This window comes from Athene cunicularia (assembly GCF_003259725.1).
Source record: "Athene cunicularia isolate RWA chromosome 9 unlocalized genomic scaffold, athCun1 chr9_part2, whole genome shotgun sequence".
Classification (NCBI taxonomy): domain Eukaryota; kingdom Metazoa; phylum Chordata; class Aves; order Strigiformes; family Strigidae; genus Athene; species Athene cunicularia.
Genome location: NW_020799111.1, coordinates 3,435,679 through 3,459,018, shown reverse-complemented (window position 1 = coordinate 3,459,018; position 23,340 = coordinate 3,435,679). Strand labels below are relative to the sequence as shown.

The window sequence follows — 23,340 nt, the reverse complement described above, 5'->3', positions numbered from 1 at the left end:
GGGGGTTGTAGCCATGCAGATAAACTGCAAAGAAGAAGGTATGCAATAAAAACGTGGGATTTCAGTGCTTTCCTAACTTAAGGATTTTTCTTTTTTAAAATCATGCTTCCAACTTGGACTGGCATTACATGTTTTATGAAGCAGAGTTCTCCCTGTTTCTCTTGACTCTTAAGCTCTCTTCTTACTTTACTAACGCATTACGTTGAAACACCACTACTTTGAAAAGATGTTGGGCTCCAGCATTTTTGCAACGATGATATTCTAACAGAATTTGTGCATAGACATTATGGTAGATCTGTTCTTTGCAGGAGCTGCTAAGCAAATTTCTAGGCTCTATCATTTACACCTGTTATTCTGGAAGGACCCAGATTTGGAACTGTTTTGCTTGACGCTTTACAAAAGAAATAATTCTGCACTGAACACATGCTATACCTTCCTCCAGGTTTATACTAGCTACTTATTTAAACCATGTAAAGGAAATAAGTATTGTCATCATGCAGAGTTGTCAAGGTTATAAAAATCCCTCCAACTCTTTTACATTCTTTTAATGTTCTGCATAAAGTAGGAGTAAAACATTTAATTTAGACCACAGAGAACAGAACTTCCATTACATTTCCTTCTGTTACCTTGTGTACTTCAACTTTTTGACTATATCTCAAATAGAATTATGCTTTCATTTATTGTAGTTCTACATCTTGGTATACAAGTTTTGGTTTTCAGAATAGCTCTGTAAAGAATATCTTTGCTTCTACTTACATGATGTACCCACAGTACACTTGGAAATATTTTGAAAACTTTATGTCTCTGGATAAAATAGGACATGGCAGATTATTCCTTGTTTCTGTTGTCAGGCAAAAAAAACCCCACCACCAAAAAAAAACCCCACCCCTAAAAAACCCACCACCCCTACCACCCAAAAAAAACCCCAAACACACCACCAAAAATTCCCCCACCGCCCCCAAACCAAAAATAATACCCAAACCCCTGAGTGTTGGGAGTAGTAGAATGTTTCTGCAAAACATGCAAATTTGATATAGTTTTGGTCCTTAGCACTATTGTTAAATATGATCAGAAGACACGTTTGAAAGAGCTGTATGGGTAACACTTAAATAGCTTTCTTGGTGGAAAATACAAGCTTTCATTTTGTTATTTGGAGTTTACAGCTTACGGCTTTAGAAAACTGATCTTCAGCTTTTTGCTTCTCTACATGCATTCTGTTTTTACATATTTAGGAGTGTGACCTGTAATACTTTGCTTAGTACAGCCTTCAAAATAACTTCAAAACTTATGCCATTACAGTTAGTGATCTGTAAATTCAAAATTATTGTGGCACTTCATCAAAAATATATTTCATTATGTAGAAGAAGTGTTTAGGTTAAATACCACGCGAAGGAATAATTTTTATTTCCTGTTTTCACAAACCATGCTTCAGCTATTCTGGTTAATACTGGTGCTGTGATGTTGAAGGGACTCTACACTCTAATCTTAAATCCAAAGCTTTTCTTAGTGTGTTAAGGTATTCTTCAGGTTATCACACCGAGTTTTTAGAAAATCAAATTGAACTCTCCTTTTACAGCCAAGATGTGTTCATAAAAATGGTTATCACTCACAGGGATACAATATCAGTATGTCATTATTCCTACTGATTTTTCAGTAACAAAGAGCATTTTGTTTAAAAACAGACTTGAGGACTTTAATGTTAAGGAGTGTTTTTAAAGCAATTCTATAAAGAACATTAAAGGTACAGGGAATAGAAAGGACAAAATTCAGTGGACTTGTCACGGATGCCTTTGTACTGGAATGAACTAATACTTATTTCTATTATTTGATGAAATGGTTCTCTATCTAAAATTGGTCTGAAGGAACAGTTCTAGTTCTGCATTCCTAAGAGGACTGAAAAAACAAATTGAAAGTGGTACATTACATAGGACAACTTCCTAAGCTTTTGCTGGAGTTCTTTCAGCTGTCTACAGTAGGCTACACAATTTTTTCAGCAGTTAAACCATGAATTTGTGTGAGAAACTCTTATTAACTGTGTCCAGCTTCCTTCTAGTTTGTCAAAACAAAAATAAACAAGACACTCTAAATTTTGTTTTTCATACATAATGCCAGTAGTTCGGGATTTTTTTTTTCTTTAATATGACTAAGAGTCCCTTTGCTGCCCAGCTTTTCACTGATTTATGTTGCTTTGCTGCTATGTATGCCATCATGGATTTCCACAGCATAGTAGGTGGAGTTTGGGTGTTTTGTTAGAAGTATGTGCAAATTTATCATTCTCCTTTTCAATACTGCAAAGAAATAAATAGGATTTAAATTTTCCATTTCTTGGGGAACCATCTTTAAGTAATTCATCTTCAAACGAAATATCTTGGAAGAACTCGAAGGTGGGGGAAATGGCATTGTCGTAATCACTTACCTGCTTGCTTTCCCTCAGTCAGAATGCTGTCTGTCTTGAAGTAAAGGTGCTGTCTTCCACATTCTGCACTGGTAGTTTCTGGCCTGTGTTAATTGCTCTAACATTACCATCTTGATGGTGGTAACAAGTACAGTTTGGTGCACTTGCTAAAATACACTGGTAGGAATACAACTGATGTTAAAATTGAAATGGTTTTGTTAAAATAACAAGACATGGAAAATGGTCTACAGTATAGAATTATGCTGTTTTCATGTCAGTAATCTGTTACTCTTAAAGGCATTTCCAATAATGGCATTTACAACAAAAATTATCAGGTCTTTAGTCTAAACAGTTGCAGTGAAGTTAATGGCAGGACTCGTGTAAACAAACCCCATTTCTGTAAGAATGTACACACTGATGGCATTTAATAATGCTAATTACATCTAGGGGGAAAATGTATGCAGTAAAAGCTTGATGTCCCTTTATTTCTATTGAGAAATTAATGTTATCTGTGACTTGAGTGGTGACTGAATCTCTGAATATTAAGTCTGTGCTAATGTGTCCCTGAGAACATTTTGGGTAGGTCATTATGAAACACATGATTCCTTCATTCTCAGCATGAAATCATGGGCTAGGAGGCTACAAACACGTTTCAATATTGTCAATTCCACTGTCCTTCCTTCTCCTTCCTTTCACAGTCACACACAAAATCCAGTAGAAATGTGTGCTTGGGAGGACTGTAAGGTTTTCATTCTGAAATCTAGATGAGCTATTTGTTCCCAGGACTTCAAAGGTTGCCTGGCTTAAGTAGGTCTGTTGGGGAGGGTGACTTTACCCAGCTCTCTGAAGGACAGTAATCCAGGATTTGGTAAAATATTTTACAGATAACGTTTTTGTATTTTCCGGCTGTAAAATAGAGTAATACACTAAATTATCTTCTAGCCAACAAGGTAGATTTGCAAAAGAATTTTCTTATCCTAACTTGAACAGTTAAAACCAATCATGATTCCTTTACATTCTGTCCGGATTTAATATCTGCAGTTTATAACAACATAATTTCTTACTAATATAGATTTATTTGTAAGGAGAGGTTTTTCTGCCTGTTTTTAACATTGTTCTGCCTGGAATTTCCTGTTCCTGCATAATCCAGTGCAAAAACTCATCACCTACAAAATAACATGTATGTGTGTACATGCATGCAGAAGTCACAGCAATCACAGTAAACTTATTTTTCATCTGCTCACAAGTTCTGAAAAAGTGTCTCCACAGTTAATCATATTGAAATAATGGGAGAATTTTTTCTTTCTTCCTGCCTTCCTTCTGCTCAATTTCTGGATCATCTTTAGCAAAAAAAAAAAAATTACCATGAAGTGTCGTTAGTTGTTTAAATTTATTGTATGGTTTGTGTACTCTGCACTTTTTGTGTGAAAGTGAAGCATCTCTTCAAAGTTTTTGATAGCCGGTTTCTCAGTCAAATAGCAAATCCTGTACTTAAAATTAGAGAAGATGTGTTCGAGCAGTTAAAAGGAACCTGAGAACCAGAACTACATCTTCAGTTTGATCCTTCACTTTTAAACATACTTAGTAGCTAGCTCTTAGCCTTCAAAGCAGGTAGCTTCTAAAACTGTTACCTTTTCCTGGAATGGAATAGAACTCTATATTGGATAATTTAAAAGGAAAAAAAACCCCACCTCCTAATGTTGCTGTTTCTGGTTTTCTTCCCTTTATGTGAGGTTTTTATTTTGTTTGACTCAGTAGGGAGAGAAAACCAAGTAAGTTGAAGCAATGCATTTATGTTCGTACTGTGTTTCTTGTAAGGAGATGTGGTGTTTAAACCTTCAGTTTTTCATGGGGGCATGCTGCTTTCTACTGTTAGGATTTCAGGTATATCTGGTACATCTTTTAGTCTACTGATGCATCCCTACATGAATGGATATTAGAAATATGTTTCCCCAGAACAGAAGCCCGAGCTGAGATGAGACCTGAATGATACTGGCACTAACCATGTCTAGAGAAGGAATGTCCTTGTATTTTTGAACGTAAAGATGACCTGTTTTGAAATGCTAGTACTGAATCAGTCAAATCTCTGTTGCTGCGTTTTCATATGCCAACTTATGTTGCAGGTCTCTGATCTTCATTAATCTTCATTGCCAAAGCAAAGTTTGGGATGGGAGAGAGGGATAAATTGCAGTGAAGTCTTTTGAGGTACAGTTGCGCTCTAAATGGCTGAGGATCAAACTTTCCATGTGTTTTAGACACAAGAAATGTTAGGGAACTCACTGGGATGTTAACACTGAATCTGTGAGGGTTGTTTTTCTTCATGAACAGTTCAGATCGCTTGCACTGTCAGTGATGCAGGAGCTCTTTTGTTCTGCTGTATGTGCTGTACTAGCCCTGCTGCTGCTGTTTTGGGGTTGCATGCGCATGCATGGAGGACTCTTTACACAGCCTCATACACTTTCTCATCTCATTAGGAAACCTCTCTGTTGCCTTTGTGATAATAAGAGTTAGACATATATATACAATATATATACAATTTCCATCTTCATATATGGAAGTTACCATGCAAAATGTATTTTCCTAACATCTTTCTTTACACTTTTTCCAAAGTAACACCAAGGACTCGGAGTGTGAATACATACACACCTTCCTAAGCTCATAAATAACCTCAGTCATTGCTGCTTGTTTGGGTGGTGGGTATAACCTACATTAGATGGGAAGAATCCAATCATTTGCTTAAGGCTACTAAAAAACGTTCAGATGTCATCTAGCAACTCAGTTTTATTCCTGAATATGATGTTCAAGGTCAGGAATCTTGGTTGTCTCTATACCAAACTTTATTAGAGGTAGACTTCATTAAAATATCGAATTCTCTTTGTGTTTAAATGTAGAAATCCATCTGACAGTTGAAAAACTTATACCAGGTTCCTATTTGTGAAGTATTCTGGATTGGACAAAATTTTATTTCATCAACTGTACTTGAGGTCCTTGGGTTCTCTGACTAAAAGATGATGATTAGGAGGTAGCTTCATGATGCATTTGCTCTGCTCCCTAAAACCATGCCAGAAGAATTAGAGGGTATTGAAGACTGCTCTTGGAGCTGGTTACATCTTATATGTCTGAAAGCATTTGGTTTATACTGCAGTTCAGTTCTGAGTAGCGTTAAAGTCGAACACACTAAGCCTTAGAGTTCTGTTTCTCATCTAAAATTCAGTGTTTTAGAAATTATGAAGTTAATAACAAAGAATACATAGAATTCTCAAAGAATGAATAAAAGAGACCATGAGAAATGAGCCACAACACCATGCTATAAACAAAGTTATACCGGACACTTCTGTCAACACTTGTCATGAGACAAGAATGAAGAGGCACTGTGCAAGAATGAGATTGCAGATGAGATTCTGAAATCACTTCTCCCTAAAAATTGCTCTGAAGCTGAAAGTTATATAATCCCTCACATTGAGTCCAAGGGCAAATTTTACACTAAAAAGGCTAATATTTGCAATAAATCTATTTTGTTAAGCTTGAGGAATATTGAAAAATGCTAGTGCTTCACAGGACAGCAAGCTCTTAGTGCTGCTGAAATACATGATACTTCTTAAAAAAGTTTTATGATTGCATCATTAGGATTTCTTGCATCTGCTTCTTTTTGTGTGTTTTGACAGTTGCAGGGAGTAGATAAATACTGAACTAGGTGAAACCTTTTTTACAGTTTGTTAGTATAAATACTTCCATGGTGAGAACTCTCATCTGTTGTGATTACATACAGAAGTAAACATAATATGGCACAACGCTTTGCGTAGTGTTCAGGATTCACCTACAGCGAGAACCATTGATACAACAGTGATCTTTGTCCTCAAGCCCTGCTCATCATTGTTGAGAAAGACAAATACTATTTTAAGTGGATTATGTTGATACTAATAAAAAAGATCCTGAACTATAGAGGTATTTAAATACTGATGCAAAGATGACACCAGTCTTCCTTTCTCAGCAGAGGTGTAATTGTTGAAAAGGATGCAGGTTGTGTGCATTAAGGATAGTGGATTCCTGGTATCTGCTCACCAATATTTGTCATATCAAAGATTCTCAATGGAAACAAAATCATCTGGAGTTAGTCTTATCCAAGTTATGTTAGTAACTCCTCTGATAAAATCTTACATGGATAAGTACTCAGAATTGGGCACTTTATTTATATTTTTATGGAATCTTTTGCCTGGCATACCATTTCCTACTGGAGTGTAACTACAGAAATATGCTATTTCAGAATAAATGGCATGAGTCTTCAAAAAACACAAACCACAATTCCCTGGTGAAGATAATCCATGTCAGTCCTCAGTTCTTCAAAAATTCTCTTGCAGGCTTTCTGACTCTACTTTTGTGTCTTATTTTTTTCTTTTCATGTCCTGTAGTTACTGTACTAAAAGCTTTTGTGCATTTAGGTAAGCATAGACTGCAAAGCATTTGGTATTTTTTCTTTTGCATCCATCCTTTCAGTTCTCCATACTCAAGTTATTTTCTATTATAGTATGTTAGCTCTGAGTGATATTCTGGCTGTAGTAGTGAGACACTTGCATCAAGTTTTATCATATGAATAACATTGCAGATTTCATACTTAAGATTACAAGTTCATGTGGACATCCAGGCCCTGAATATTTTGCCTGAAATTCAGTGGTCTTTTTTTTTTTTTTTCCTCTCCCAGACCTGCCTGGTCTTACACAGTCATGAAAAAGCTAGTCCTGCTCATCACACATTGCATTGGTAGGAAGACACAGAGTCAAAAGAGAAACTGGGGAATGTGCTGAAATGGGATTGTATAGCAGACCAGGAGAAGGGGATAAATAAAAATCCTGGAAAAAAAAAAAAATGGAAGAAAGGTGGCTGGAGATGAAGGTAGCAAATGAGAGGAAAGTGTGGAGGCTGTGTCAGTATGAAAAAAACTTAATAAAACAACAGCTGGTGTTAGGATTGAGAAAAAATAGTGGCAGTGTGAGCAAGGAGATTAGAATGGTGGGGGAACAGGAATTATGCTCCTGGCATTGTGGGGATAAATCAGGTCAAACTCATTGCTGGAGCAGCCGGAGAAGAGGCTGGGTTTTTATGGCTGAATGACACTCAGACACAAGTGGATGGTATATAATCTACCAAATGTGTGTGTATATATATTGTGTGTGTGAAAATGTGTAATAATAATATCCCTATACATACAATTTTTTTTTCCCTAATCTCTCTTAAATTTTATGTTCTGTGTCATGAGTCTTGGAGACTCAATGTGTTTGAGAAGTTAGGAACAGATGCTGTACTCATTCAGAAGATGAGTATAGAGTGCTATTTTAGTGAGCAAACGATGCCGTCATTCCTAGTGTAACAAAGAGAAAGCTGTCTCTACCAGTCCATTAAAACTCCTTATGTTTTTTAATAGTCCCTAAGAAGCAGTGTGGATCTTCCCCTCACACCAAGTTTTGTCAGTTTAACAGCTCTAAAACTGAAATATCTAATAGTTGCTCTTCAGACCCAAGGCTAGCTCTGGATTGCTTCAGTTGAGAATATAATCAAGGCACGTATGTGCTGCATGCTTCTGCAAAAGCAGTTGGTTAGATCAAGCATGCACATGTAATCCCACATGTAATCAAGATTTCTTTTCAAAGTATAGTGCCAGAACTTTCCAGGTGACTGATACTCATTTCACAGTGAAAATAAAAACCCGCCATTTAATTTTGCTGCTTTTGTTGTAAATAAAACACTTTTCAGGGAAAGACATTTTGATTTTTACTGTTGAAAATGTATGTATGTGTTGCAGGGAGAATAACTGTCTTGGCAGTTTTATAAATCCTATTTTATAGAGGAAAGGATTTTTACACTTTTTTAATTAAAAAATTATTGGGCTGTTAAGTGTCTTAGCTGTACTTCTGATGCTTACAGCTGTGCTTCTTTGAAGCTGTATAGGAGAAAACTACAACTTTTCGAAGTATTTTAATCTTATGAAATGTTTCACAGACTAAGTTTAACATTTCTTCCATCCCAGACAGTTTGGGTTACTATTGGTAATTATTATCTCCCTGGAATCATCTGATATTTCTAGTTCTGCAAGACATTATTTGGATACATTGCACAATCTGTCAAGTTCTGGCTTGTGTTGAATGTGTCCTTTCTAAAAATGAAGTGTTAATATTTGTCATACTGTGTATAAATTTATTTTGCTCCAGTAAAGATATGTAAGTAGGTAGAGCTATTCCAGATATAACTACAGCCACATAAAGAAATGGTTGTATCACTTCAGTATAATTTTCCGGTGTAGACAAGGCAAGGACTGCAAGTATCTTTCATATATTGTCTTTGAAGGCAGAAAATGATCTTTTAGCTGGTTTTGACCCTTTACAGAAATTGTGTGGAACTTTGCTCACCAAAATAAGCTTTTAAAGGGAACTTATCATAGCTATTTAAATATGAGCCTGACCTGAGAAACTGAAAGTTAACTGTAACAGGACTGGAATACATGCTTCTACCAAGCCTCCGAGATATCAGAGGGTAAACTTAAAATTTCCATTCAGAAAAGCTGAAGAATATGTTCCCTTGGCTGCTTAAAATTGGGCAAAACAGTATCTTAGTAAAAAGCAAACCCAGCTTTCCAGTGTGTACTGGCAGGTGCATCTTTTCTACTGTATGTACAATAACTTTTTTCTTTGCTTTTTTATTTAGAATGATGGAGCATGAAAACATTTTAAATGTTATATTAAAATCTCACTTTTGAAACTTTCGTCACTTTATAAAACCTTCCTCTAGAAAGTGTCATAACACCTGATAAATTACTAGATTAACTGTAGTTATTCTAGAAACAAGTAGGATGAACTGATGAAAAAATATAGCTCAGGACCCACTCTATTATTATTATTATTACGTATTAGGGAAAATCAAGTCTAAATATTTATACAATACTTTTACATTTGAACTTCTCTTTATAGCTGCTGTCTTTCTCTATTCTCCAAGATTATCCTATTCTGCTTTATTTTTGTGTGAAGATTTAAGGAAGGAGTAGCTCTGATAAGTATTTGCCATCCTCAGATTGACAATTTGCATAGCAAGACGTTTAACATTCTTCCTTGCTTAACACAAGGCCTAATGCTCCTTGAGAACTATGTTTCATCAAATCTGGAGGTTCTTCATGGCTTTATAAATAATCAGTACACATAAGGATTAAAAAAAAATCTGAGTATCTTCTTTCAGTTCAATGAAGAGCTGATTTCCCACTTCCCCAACTTTCCATGGGAGAAACTTGTCCTGAGATGGATCATAGAGTTTCAGATGAAAGTAAAATTCTCCTTTGAAAAGGGAATTTTCATGATTTTTTAATATCTCGATATACATAGCACAAATTGTATAAGTGGTGTTTACAGGTAAGTAATTTCCCACTTAAGAACAAGTCTAATGGGAATACCCAGAAGTTTAAGTTCAAACTCATTTGATGTTCCAGGTATGTTGCCATTAGAAAAATAAGTATTATAAAGTTAAAAGCTCTAAAAAAAGAAAATTTTAGTTTATCTCCTTCTCTAGTCCAGTGGAAAACACACTTAAAATGCCATTTTTACTGGGAGATGGAGGGTATCGTTTTCATGTTGGTTTTTTTTTTTAAGCTCTTCTCTTACTAGTGTGGTAGAAGAGTGTGAGAGTTCTGCTTAATTTTAGATATTGTGCAGTCTCTGTCCTTGGAGATTTTAAAAATAAAAATGGATAAACCCATGGGCAGCCTGATCTGATGTAATAGCTTTGAGCAGGAGGTTGAACAAGAGACCTCTGAGGTTCCTTCCAACCTGACTTTTCCTGTGATCTTACAATACTGAATTTCCCTATTTTGCCAAAGGGGAAACAAAGGAACAAAAAGTCCTAGTGATGTAATTTTTAGTTACCTTCAGCCTGTACACCAGCATCTATGACATAAGGAATTGACCTGCAAAAGACTGTATGAAAAATTCTTGATTTTTTTATTCTTAGTTTGTTTTTCTTTCAGCTTTTAACATGCTTGAGAAAATGCACATGATGTATTTGGATGGGAAAGCTTTGTTAATGTTTACTGAAAGTCTTTCCAGAGATGATAAATGTTTGGACATTCCATACTGTTACACAAGCAATTAAAATTTGTTGTAAATGAGATGGAAGATGTAATAGCATGCTGTCAGCATCTTCTAAGCTCCTTCTGATTATGTAGTAACAGGTAAAAAGTTTATCTCTCTGTGTAGATGTAGGTATATATGCAATTGTTACATATGCATATGTAATTTGTCAGTCTCTATAAGGATAAAGCTATTATGGTACCCAGTGACACATTTTATGGATACAGTATTAGTTTGCTGCATTCTTGATTGTTTCAAAATTATGCAGTCCTGAAATAGATGGTGCAGGTAGTGTTGTAAAGCTCTAAAGCACATACCTAATTAAAATAGACTACTACTTTTGCTAAAAAAGGAAAAAGTAGTTTAGATAGCTGCTTTACTCCTTAAACTGAAGCAGCCTAGTCTTGTCCATCTATTTTGTCATTACTGTTCTTGGAGGTGCATTTCTCTAGATCATGTTTCTAAATCCTCCAGAGGAGCCATAAGTAGACCTGGTTTTGCAAACATCAACCTTTATGTCGAGATGAAATGGGTGTTAGAGATCTTTTTTTTTTCCCCCAAGCAAATGCTGGTGTACATAGTGGACTTCATTGCTCATGCCCACACCTTTCCCAGGTCTTGACTAACCTTTATGTCTAAACCCAAATTACTTAATTTCCAAGTCTAAGCATATTATCAGAAGACTGGACAATATTAAATAGAATTTTGAGAATGCATTTATCTTAAAAATATATATATTTGAATTTGTCTTGTCTTGAAACAAGCTGCTTTTCAAGCACTTGACAAGTCCAAGACAGAGTTGTTCTGGTGTTTTTACTACAGATGAGTTTAGAAAGGAATAACACCACATTTCAAAATGTGTAGACATAATTCCCCCTTCTGAATTGTAATTAATCAGTAGCAAGAACAGTTGCACATGCAAAATGCTACCTGGACAGCTACTTTGTATAGAAGCATACTTGTATATAGCATAGTTAAAAGATCTAAAAATTGTCATCAAGATACCTTAATTTTTCTAAAGGATGACTAGGTCTACAGCTTGATATGGTGCAGTGTGTTACTGCTTGCTGTTTGTGTCTGGTCAAGAAGAATCCTGCCTTTCCTTTACATCTGCCTTCTGCTTTGTCTTATCCATGCATAATTTATAGGCAGAAATAATGTTTTTAATTAGATCAGCTGATATAGTAGAAAAAAGGGTTGGGTTTTGTGGGTTTTGGTGTGTTGTGGTTTGTTTTTTTGTTTTGTTTTGTTTGTTTTTTTTAAAGCCACACCCAATCTGTCTTAAGGACACAGAAACTTGCTTATTTCAGGTCACCTGATATAGCTGGATAATAAGATGCCTTTTTCCTACATATCTTGCTTTATGCTCCTAAATCCTCCAACAGCAATGACTCTTTGGCTTCCCTAGCAGGAACTCCACCTACTTAAAATGAATTTATAAGGTGTTCTCTATTCAGTGATACATATATTCTCAAAATCAATATTCTTATGCCTAGTTTGCTAAATCTAGTGATTAGGAATATCAGTACTGTTGATGAATATGGATATCTGTGGATCACCATTCTCCTTTTGAAAGTCCCTGTTCTGCAGAGACTTAGAAGTAGACATATGGTATTAAGACGAGGAATGTAAAAAACCTAAATTCACTCAGACAATTACTTTATTGTATTAAATTGATTTATACTCTGCAGTTGCATTCTGGAGATCTTTGGGCAAAGGTAGGTTCTCTTTCACACTGTTCCCAATTTATCAGGAATATCCTTTGCTTCCAAAGGAATGGAGAAAAATATAATTCCAATCACCTGCATAAGCATGTTAGAATTGTCATTTCTTTAGTATGCATTGCAGTTGCTGACAATTTCAAACGGGACTTTTATAAAATGAATTAGAAATTTTAATGCTAGTATTAAACTTTAGAATTTCTGTGTTCACATTCTAAAACGAACACTGGAGGCTTTAAATAGCAGGTGCAATACTGCCAGCCATTTTTTGTAGTGATGTAACTACTGCTTCCTGTGGAAAAAAAACATCCTGCTTGTTCAAAGGCTTCTTCACATGCTGCGTGCTTCTCTCCCGCTTTGCCATTTTCTTTTCCCTACGTCATGGAATTCTTCAAGAAATATACTCTTCCTCCCTAAGCACTTACTATGTATGTTTTGGTCTACAATTTCACCACGAGGATGTCTGTTCCTAGTAAGTCTGGATGCAAATACCGGCGATTAAGTCTCTGTTTTGTACAATGGTTTAAGTTGCATTAGTTTCTGCAGAACTCTGTCAAATCAGGTATCATTGCTGCAATATATGTAGCAAACCACAGCACTTCACTGAAAATCAAAGAAGGTTCAAAATAATGCTGTTTTCCACAGAAATTATTTACTAGAAATACCCAAAGTTACTTTTAACCCATTGCATAATATTTTATTGACCAAAGTAGTAACTTTTGTCCAATAGAATGTTGGTATGTGAATATTTCTCTTAACTTCTTTGCAAGATGTCAGAATGCAAGTAAGGAATAGCCATGAGACAAGTTTTTCCTGAAAAATACTTAGCAGCAGTAATTATCACAAGTATCTAACAAATACAGTTTAGGAGTGGCATTTGAAAATGAACAATTTGAGGAATTTTAACTAGAACTTAATTTGACTTTTAAATTGAAGTGCTGTATTAAAAATCTTAGAAATTAATGTTGAATTTACTAGATATGAAGAATATCAGAATATTTTTCCTGACATGTCTATTCTTTGTCATCCTTGCACAGAAAGAAGGACTCAAGCTTAGGAGAGAAAAGCAAATTAATTTTTCAGTTTATTACAGCCCGTGGCTCTTTGATGCCAGTTACTGTGAACTGGACATCTGCATGGTAGCAACCAGTAACACTGCCGATTTAGGTAACGTGTTCTACTGACAGGATGTTGTGTGATAACTCTAGTTCCAATCAGTCTCAATAAATTGTCTGGTAGTGAAAAGCGGTAAATTGCACTAATCTTCTAGAAAACGTATCCCTCACAAAAACAACCTTCTCTTCATTCATGCAGTAGCAGAAAAGACTTTGTGAATCTGTATGGTAGCTAGATAGATAAATCAGGCTTTTATTTAAAAACTACTAAAACTTTTGTAAAAGTTCTCTTGTTTGTACATGATAGTGGGAATAGCGATTTTGCTGCTTATTTTGCCATAGAATGTATCTGTCATGCACGCTGCATCTCACTGTAGATGTCATGTAAAACCCCTAGTGTTTTCTGTGAAAGATGCATTGATACAAAGGTACAACCAGCCTCATTGATGTGCTGTCTTGAGGAGATTAGGGTACTGCTGATGGAGTACAAATGATAAATGCCCAGTCTCCAGTAGATGAAGAATCTGTTATTCTTAAAGCCAGGTGTTTCTCAGCCTGCTGTACCTTTTTCTCCAATGTAGTGCTTTTGTCACAGTTGATCACGTTCATGATACATTGACGCCTGTAAAACTGCATCTTCTAGCAGCAGATAATTCACAAGGGAGTATGTATTCCAAAAATAGAGACTAGTCTAATGAAGGTGTATTCTGTGTACTAAAGCAATAACTGTATTTTAACTTGCGCTGCAAATAAACTGTTGACATGGGATTGTACCTGTTAAAGCTTCCTTTTTTGTTGTTAACTTTTTAAGGTTAAAAAATGCACTTTGTTCCCTAATACAGGGATACTGTATTAACAAAAATATTAAAAATCAAAATGTAAATTTGGCAGAACTGTTATCTTGCATCACTTTGCCAACAGATATATTTTGTTTTTTTCAGTTGCCTCACTGGGTTACTTCAGTAGCAATGGCATGCTCTTAAATAGCCTTTTCTGAAACAGAAATGATGCCATCTTGTTCCATGAAAGATCATCTTTTTTTTGGTCTCTGCTTCTGTTAGTATTTGAATGAGACTGTGTATGGAGATTTATCTGTGCAAGTGAAGAGGAGACTTTACTACCTCCCCCACAGCCACTGACTCAATTTATCATTAATTTTATTTTACAGAAGATTTCTAAAGTCCAACTCCCTAGGAGGGAAATACTGCAGTTTTTCCATTCCTCAGCTTAGCTACACAGCACAGACAGCGCTGTAAAAGGTGTTTTATTTGAAGAGCACAGATCAGTTCCTCTCAAGGGTCAGGATAGCAACCTTTTACTGGTGATGACTTTTCCCTCACTATATGCCAATCTTCTTACTTTGTTCTTCCTGTTATTTTGCAACCATACACTGTTTTCCCAAAAGCACTGCTTTTTTAGCTTCCGTCTCCTATCTCTCTAGTTTCATATTTGGATATAATTAATTTTTATTATGTGGACTGGTTTGTACACTTCTGAGACTGGAAAGATACTTTGTGTTTCTTTTGGTGTGTGTGTAAGATTAAAAACTTTAAAAGCTGCTACAGAAAGCACTGAGGAATCGAAAGATTCCTTAAGAAAGAGCTTCTTTGAAATCACATCTGCCCAGTAAACACTTGTTCTCTTTTCCCTTTTATTTTAAATTGATATCTAGTTGGCATTTTTTCTTTTGGTGGTTGCAGCCCACATTTTTTACACAGCTGCAGATAATTTGCATGATTGAAGTTTAGCAGGTATCTTTGGTGGTAATGTTTTCATATAACAAATGCTCCAAAACTCAGGAAAAGAAAGTCCCATAGATAACTTGTTTATATTTTCAACTTTTATTTCCAGAATAGTAATAATTAAAAATCTCTAATATTACTGCTTTTGTGTGCTAATCTTCGAACAAAGACTGCGTTAAAATACTGCAGGCAAGATCATTGTTTCAGAAAAATTTGCCATTTTTTCTCAGCATTGCTGAGGAGATGGTCTGAATTGTTCTTTTTCTGCTACACATGCACTTACAAGTAGATGGATGTTCTTTGTCTTGGATTCTTTTGTCTATGTCATTTGGCTTTTTATGTAATTTCTAGAATTTTGTATAAGCTTTTTAAAAAGCTTTTTTAAAACTTCATAGTAGAGCTCAAAGTATTTCAGACTAACTTTTTTTTTTTCCTGGGAGCTTAAGGTTTTTGACTAAAAAAGTTTCTGTCTATCCTTTAATTGGAAAATTTTAATTTTGACATATTAGACAATGTTTCTAGTGCTAATATGGAGGGGGATGAAATAACATCCAGGAGTTACTCCAGGTGTAGGTGTGGCATTTGAATATTTTTCTGCTTCTAGGGAGAAAATGTTCCTGTTCTAATCAACGTGTTTTTCCATTAAAGTTCTGTTTAATTCATGAGAACATACACTGCAATTATAATTGCACTATGCTCTTAGGATACTTTTCCTGCAAACCTCCGCATCATTCCTTTATATTTATTTTGAAAATTTGTAACATGCTACTGAGTGCACGTACATGTAGATTCAAATGCAAATTCAGTCATAGACTGTATCACAGAGGGAAACACCACACTTAAATGCCTGTACAATATTCATATCATGTGATATTTTTTTTTTTTAATTCCTTTGAAGTCAGCAGTGAAAAAAAATCAAACTGGTAGTCATTTCAAGAAGCACAGGTTTCAAGGAGGTATTCAGTCTATCCATATTATGGTGTGATGAGGTCTCTTTAATTCTTGTATCCTCTATTTGGATCTTGGAAAAACAGTCCCTTAATATGTTGTAATGGGAAACCTATCAAAACACTGGTTTTTTGCCCTTCACTTTAAATCAAATAGCACTTGTTTTAGTCACATCTACTTGTGACGTCAGTAAATGGATCTGAGGACAGCATTTTCCACGAATTGTTACCAGCACTTTTTGTTTGGAACCCCACTTAAACTGGTGATGGGCCCCTTTGCCTTTTTTCTTCTCATATCCATGTATGTTGTCTTTTACATGTTCTCATATTTTTCCCCTGGTTTTGATATATCTGAGTTATTTAAGTACTCTTTGGATTGTTTTATTCCATTTCTTCTTGTTGACATCTCTCCCTTTCTTTGTTAGGTTTTATCGCACAAAATCCCTGGTAAGTTTTCAACATCATCTTTTGCCCTGTTTCTCTGTTCAGTCACATGTGAAGAGCTTTACAGTTTGATCCATTCATGTGCTTGTGGAATTTGAAATGAAACATGGTATTTTAGAGAGCTTTGTAGATATTTATACAGCCACACTCTTAAAAATAATAATAGGGGAACTATTTCTATAATTGAAACAGAAATAAGAAGGATTTGTATTCTTCCACTTAAATAGGGACAACTTTAAATCTGAAAGGGTAAAACATTTTCTTGAATTTCAAAATTAATAGGTGGCAGGAAAGAGGATGGAGTTCACAGATGTGGTGGTGGTGATATAGGAAAGAACAGGAAAATAAGAGAAAATATGAACACGGATGGTAGAGAAATTTGAAGTAAGACTGATAAAATATTCCTTGTTTCTGTCTCTCACCTGAGCTCATCTTTGCTGCTTGATTCAAATTTCAATGGAAGTTATTATCTCTTACTATGTTTCTGTAACACTTTCCAAATAATTGGTTTGCACCTGCATTTTAGTTACAATTTTGCTCTGATTTTTTTTTAATTTTGCTGTTTCTTCTCATTAGCCCTAAGATCACCACTAGATTAAACATGTTCGTAAGTCTCTGTATGATATTACATGCTGAGGTTTTTTTTCTGTTTTAGTTCATGGTACTCTGCCCATTGTGTTTCTGTCCTCGTAATTTACAGCCCTTTCATATTTCACTTGCATGAAAATTGGTCCTTTGTGCTTGAGATGAAAATTCTCCTGTCTGTTCAGCTTCACCTCTGTATAGAAAGAGTAGTGCTTTGTGCTCTACTTTCTGCCAGCAGTTTACTTCAGCAGACCTGCTGCTCCCTAGTTTGCTCAATCTTGGTGGTATTGTAAAACACAAAGAGCAAGTTAAATGGTCTCTATCTGCATATCCCTTCTTGGATCTCTTACACTTGCTAAATGTCTGGATTACTGACTGACACAAAACTTTTTCTAGAGTCTATACAAAGTTTGATAATCTCTCTGTTGTCCCCTGCCCCACCTGTGGGCTAGCTGCTCTTATTACTGATAGCAGGTGCTCATTCAGTATTTGCCCTAGAACCAGAGAAAAGGGTTTTCCTAACTTCGGAGTACCTAAACTCATTATTTATTTGCTTAAAATGATAATGGGCTCGTACTTATTGGATGTTCTGTATGGTTAAACTGGCTGTCAAAGGTAGCTTACATGGCGCTTTTGGTTGGCAAGAAGGAAAACAGCTTTCCTGCAGACTTGCTAGCCCTTAAAATGAGGAGCTGGCTGGACAAGTGGTGGTACTCTGTGACTGGCCAGATGAACATGGCTGCCTTTAAAAGTAGTTTATTTGTCTGGTAGAGAAGACAGTTGATAGTACCTCTCCTCTCAATGGGATGTAAAAGATTAGGATCCTGTCCTGTAGTCTTAACCATAAAAATACATTGAAACCTACTCTTCCACTGAGGGAAGATGAGGTTGAAAGATCTTGGTGTTCCTTCTTTGTTGGGTGTTTCTATTAAAAGATTCTGGGTTCACATGGAGTATGTCAAATTATATAAAAGACTTCTTATAACTTCTTTTGCTGGGATCCACAAAATTTTTTCTTAGGTTTTAGCAGCTTGCTGAGAGTGATGTCTGTTTGTGCAGCCAGACAGTGGTGTGAAAATCAGATTAATCTCTAAAACTAGGTACTTCGACTATGGTTTTCTCTTGCAACAGCCATAATCACGCGCAGAACTTTAATGGACATCCAGAAGGATGTTAAATATGTATTGAAAATGATTAACGATGCTCTTAGATTTTCTGGAAGTATTTGCTCTCTTCCCTGAGTTGAGAACTAAGTATTCTGCCTCTGTTGCTTACAGCCTTGATTGAAATTATGACCAGAGCACAGAGCTTGAGGCAAGCTGCTTCTAAGTTCTTCAGTGTGTCCCCTGATTTCCTTCCTTTTCCCTCCTTTCACTAATTTGCTATGCTAATTTTTAGGATGCACCAACTTTTATAGCTTCATGTTAGTTTAAAAATGTCTAAACCGATGCTGTATTTTAGACATTCCTTCTTTCCATTGCTTATTGTAGTATTCAGTGAAAATAGCAGACTTTGGCTCTGCTTAGTGCTGTTTCATACAGATGTAACAAGCAAAAGTTTGACAAAAGTCTGCAGATGGAAAGGCTGGGGATTTTGTCACCTTGATAGCAGTAAGTGAACCCACCAATCAACATTTTCAATAATTAGTGAATAAAACTAGTTTCATAAGTATGTGTTTAAAAATCCTCAGTGAAGCTACTCTACAATCAGTGCATCTTAAAATTACCTCACTTGCTGGAAGCTTAGCTTCAGGCACCAGTTTTTAACACATGCTCCACTTTGTTCTTGATTCATAAAATATAAATGAATGTTCTGGCTGAGCAGCAGTTAAATAGTTATTTTTGAGATAAATTGTAATTGTGTGACTTCAAAGTATTTGACATTCTACACAGATTCATCTTTTATTTTTAAAAAAAGGTGATGGTACAGGCTGTGAGCAGACTCCAAAATACTTGTTTAGTTCAAGTAGAGGATTTGACTGGGAATGTTTTAATGTGGAAGCTCACAGTTTTCGGGGATATTTTTTGTTTTATTGTTAGAAGAAAACTGTCTGCCCAGCAAACTGATTCTGTAACCAATTATAAAGACACAAATCTATGGGAACTGCAGGGTTATGGTTGACAAAATCATTTAATTCTCATCTTTCAAGTTCACACTTTTTTTTCCCTGAAGGACAGTTGTTTGTTCTATTCCTGGACACAGCAATACTCTCTCCTTTTTTCTATACGGCATTGTGTAGTAATTGCTGTGCCACATTAGACTAGAGATCAGTCTTGTCTGATGCCTTAAGACAGTAAACGCTCAATAGAGGCAGTGCGAGCTCTTTCAGATCTAGTGACTATTACCAGATACTTGAGAGGAAGGTGCCAGAGAATAAGCAATAGGAAACTGTGGGACAGTTTCTCTCTGAGAGAGTGGGTTTTTTTGCTCCTGTCAGCTGTTTGTGTTATGAAGCATGACAATTTTTTCTTACAGTTGCTGTTCATTTTTACTGTTTCATGTACATCTATTTTTAATATCATTAAATGTAAATACCATTGTAAATAAATATTTTCTGTCAATGAAAAGCAAGTGTGTTGCTGCTTTCAAAGTAGGCTGGCTAATTTTTGAACAGAAAAACATCTAGTCCCAGCTACTTTACAAATAATGTAACCAGAAAAAAAAAAAAATGTTGTTCTACCTTTTGCAATTTAAAAAAGCCCTTTTTAATTCTCTGATGAATAACTGCAAAGGAATTATAAGTAACATGCCATGAGAATTTTCATAGGTAACTCTGCCTAAGTGCAAAGTAGAATCCAGTCTGTCATAAATAATTTAACTGTGATGAAAACCTGCTTTTGTCCTTCAGTCAGCTGCCATTACTGCTAAGCTACTAGCATATATATATATATATATATATATATATATATATATATATATATATATATAATAAGGAGGTGTTGGACACTTTTAATGTGGTGCATCTTCTCCTTCTATACTTTCTGCCCTATTTTTCCTGTCATTTCTCTTGAACTAGCTCTCTGAGCTTCTTGATGGCTTTCTGTTTAAGATTAATAATGGCTTCTTAAATAGAAATAATTACTGTATTGCACTAAGCATTATGCAGCATTTTACAGTATCATCACATAGGTGAACTCTGTGACACAGAGACGCATTTAATGTTTTGTGTAGGGTTTTTTTATTAAATGCATAAAAATGGTGGTAACTTAGAAAATCTGGACACCGATTAAGCAAAATTAGTGAAAATTTTGTAATACTTTTACATACTAAAATAACTTCCTTTTGATAATTATCTGTGATCAGTCTAGCTATGACTTAAGTGTGTCTTATGATTAGAAATTGTGAAGCATGCATATTTAATGATTTTCATTATAGTTCTCACTTCTAAGAGAATACTAAACAGTTCTTCACATGTTACAGATGATGGTCCCGTTCCTGTGCTGTTGCTCAACCTGCTGTCAGACTTGTTTTGTCTCTGTGTTCTACAACATACACACAGGAACTAATCTGATTGGGTGTAGGTAGTGATAATGCTCAAAAATAAATTCAGGAGTTAAGAAAAAGCAAATATGTCTGAAAGGAAAGGAAGGTGTATCTATAGTGTTTGTAGACTCTACTATGAACACACAATTATTTTAAAAAAAAAAAAAAAAGAAAGACGATGTCACATGTAAAACACTAGACATTTTCAAATGTGTAATTTTTGTTTCTGTTCAAAGCAGTGCATTTCAGCTTTGGAAGCTACTCAGCATTCTACCTTCAATTCAGTAAAGGATTTAGACATTCACTTTAACATGTGAATAGTCCCATTAAAGACTGAACCCTGCATAACCCAGTTCGCACACAGTGGGACCCAGCTGGATTTCTTCCCCTTGCTATAAACCCTTACAGAAGACTTTGTCATTGAATTTCAACAGATATAATGCATTCAGATCACTACATGCGATTATTGGTGATTACATGTAATATAACAAGGTCTTTTTTTCATGATTCTTTGCAGTGCATTTGCCACTATGCAAGCTGTGCAAGCACACGGCTCCTGTTAAGTTCAAACTTTTTTTTTTGCTCATGTTTTAGGATTTTGTAGAATTCACACTGTTCACTGAGTGGTATAAGTCTGGTTGGGACTAGCACATACAAATTCTGAACACATTTATGGAAACACAGTTTGGGGACTTGATTACCTCTTCTGGGTAATCTTGGGAAAACTCAATTGTTTACCCACACCTGTTTCATTAGTGTTTACTAATTTTTTTATTTTTTTTTTTTAGCCTTCTGATGTCACTGATAATGAAAGCAAACTATCCTGTTATAAGAGCTTTTGTCTGGGAAGAAAACTTAGTATGATTATAGAACTGTAAAAAAAAGAAAAGGGGGATTTGTAAACAAGACTTAATTGTGTCCCATTCTGCTGCTGGTTTAGAGGAATGTTGATGATCTAGGAAATATTCCCTGTAGGTAGATTAAAAGTCTTGCAGTCACTATAGATACCATGTTTAATAAATTAGCAGAGAGATAGAGAAAGACTGTGAGCAAATAAAGGAAAATAAAACTTGAGTTTATGGGACAGAGATCTGAAATTATGGTGGGTGGCATTGTTCTGAATCCACTGAAGATTTAAAGGAGTTTTTCCCTTAATTTCCTATTCAGCCACCTCCCACATTATGCTAAAAAGAAGAAAGCATGCTGTATATCTGTAGATAGAGGGTTTCTGTGGTATTCATTCTTGGGGTGGAGAATAGGAAATGAAAGAGCTCATAGGACAGCTTTGAAGATGAGCATAAATGACATGATGGGATAGGGCAAAGAGCACTAAATTACTGGAATTAAAATATGTTACCCTTATTGCTAACCTGAATGGTGTTAGCAGAATAGTACCTAGGTTCTTGTAGGTAAGAGGTATTCAGTTCCTAAGTGAGCTTTACGTAGAAGCACGGAATTGCTAGGGCAATGGGTAACCATCAGATAACATTTAAAAAGCATTCCATAAAAATGGAACAGGCAGAATGATCCAATTTACCTAGCAGTCTGGAAGCAACTAACAAAGTCTAAAGGAATTTTGTCGAAAACTTAGAACATCTTTCTGCTGACATGGTGGTTTTCCATTATCTTTGACTTGCAGGCCTTTTTTTTTTTTTTTTTTTTTTTTTTTTTGTTATCTTGAACGATAGTAAGACCTAATGTCTCTTTGCAGATCACTTGGAAATAGTCCCCTATAAAGGGCCTGCTCTTCTGAGAGGTGTTCTCTATTTTGGGGATACAGGTTACAGGAAGGTGAACATTACTGTGTGGTGATGAAAAGGCTGCAAGTCTGACCAATTCAAGTGGAGGATACACTGCTCTATTTAATCCCTATTTAAAACAGCATAAGAGAATCACATGTCTTTAAACAAACAAAAAAAAAAAAAGAAAACTAAGCAAATAGAATTCTCTCTAAATGAGAAAGTCAGTAATGTTGCAGTTAAATGATTATGTTAATTCTTTAAAATATAGATAGTTAAAAATAATGTTTTTTCTTTGGAACGTATATGTTAAAGTACAAGAAGATGCCCTTAGACTGTCATCTCAGTCCCAATAACTGCTGAGAAGGATCTAGAAGTCCTACAATATCATCTATGAAATCCTCTTTCCAATTTCTGTACTTTTAGAATGGGGCTCATTCTTAGGAAAAAGAATATAATAGAAAAAAAAATTAGCTACAGTAATAAACTTGGTATATCTGTAATTGATAGTTTATACACAATTGCATCACAACATACAGATATGTTACAGTGATCCAAACCAATTTTTTTACACCATATATTGCATTCTCTAAATTGTATATGCAGATATTAGAGTGAAGGGGAAAAAAATCAAGTCCTTAATTTATGTGTACTTCTCCAGACTCGTGACATGCTGGGTTTGATCAAACACTATTACACATAATCTTATTATAGCTTGTTATGCCTTTCACCAACCAGTATTTCTGTTCAGTGTCTTAAAGAACAACCCTTCAAGTAAGTTGGCTAGAAGTATTAGCAATTAGTATATTAATTAATGGGGTTGTGACTACAGTTACTCACTTCAAAAATTTATTATGCATATGAAAAGTATTATTAGAGAAATGCTGTTATATCTCAACTTTTTAAAAGAATCTCGTTTTTGTTTTTTTCTGTACATTTTTTAAAAGGTTAGAAACAGTTGTAGTAAAACTGACAAGCGTTAGTGTATTGTTTATGCTCAGACATTAACTCATTATTTTAAACAAGTTCAGTTTATCAAAAATCTTTACCTTGAGTCTTTCATT

At 35.2% G+C, this 23,340-nt stretch overlaps 1 protein-coding gene across 9 annotated transcripts in view; it reads left to right on the top strand.

Moving 5' to 3' along the window:
* The window catches only part of WDR33 (WD repeat domain 33), a 53,605-nt gene that overhangs the window by 6,570 nt on the left and 23,695 nt on the right, over positions 1 to 23,340 (top strand). The window contains exons 7-8 of one of the 9 annotated variants that reach the window (XM_026855422.1): positions 16,451 to 16,472; positions 16,752 to 19,548. The exons of 6 other annotated variants lie outside the window; for them this stretch is intronic. In XM_026855422.1, coding sequence (XP_026711223.1) covers positions 16,451 to 16,472; positions 16,752 to 16,794 — 65 coding nt within the window. In that variant the 3' untranslated portion in view covers positions 16,795 to 19,548. Of the gene's footprint in view, positions 1 to 12,617; positions 14,134 to 14,277; positions 15,422 to 16,450; positions 16,473 to 16,751; positions 19,549 to 23,340 lie in introns of those variants that run through there. 2 more of the 9 variants (XM_026855423.1, XM_026855421.1) reach the window with 2 other exon arrangements.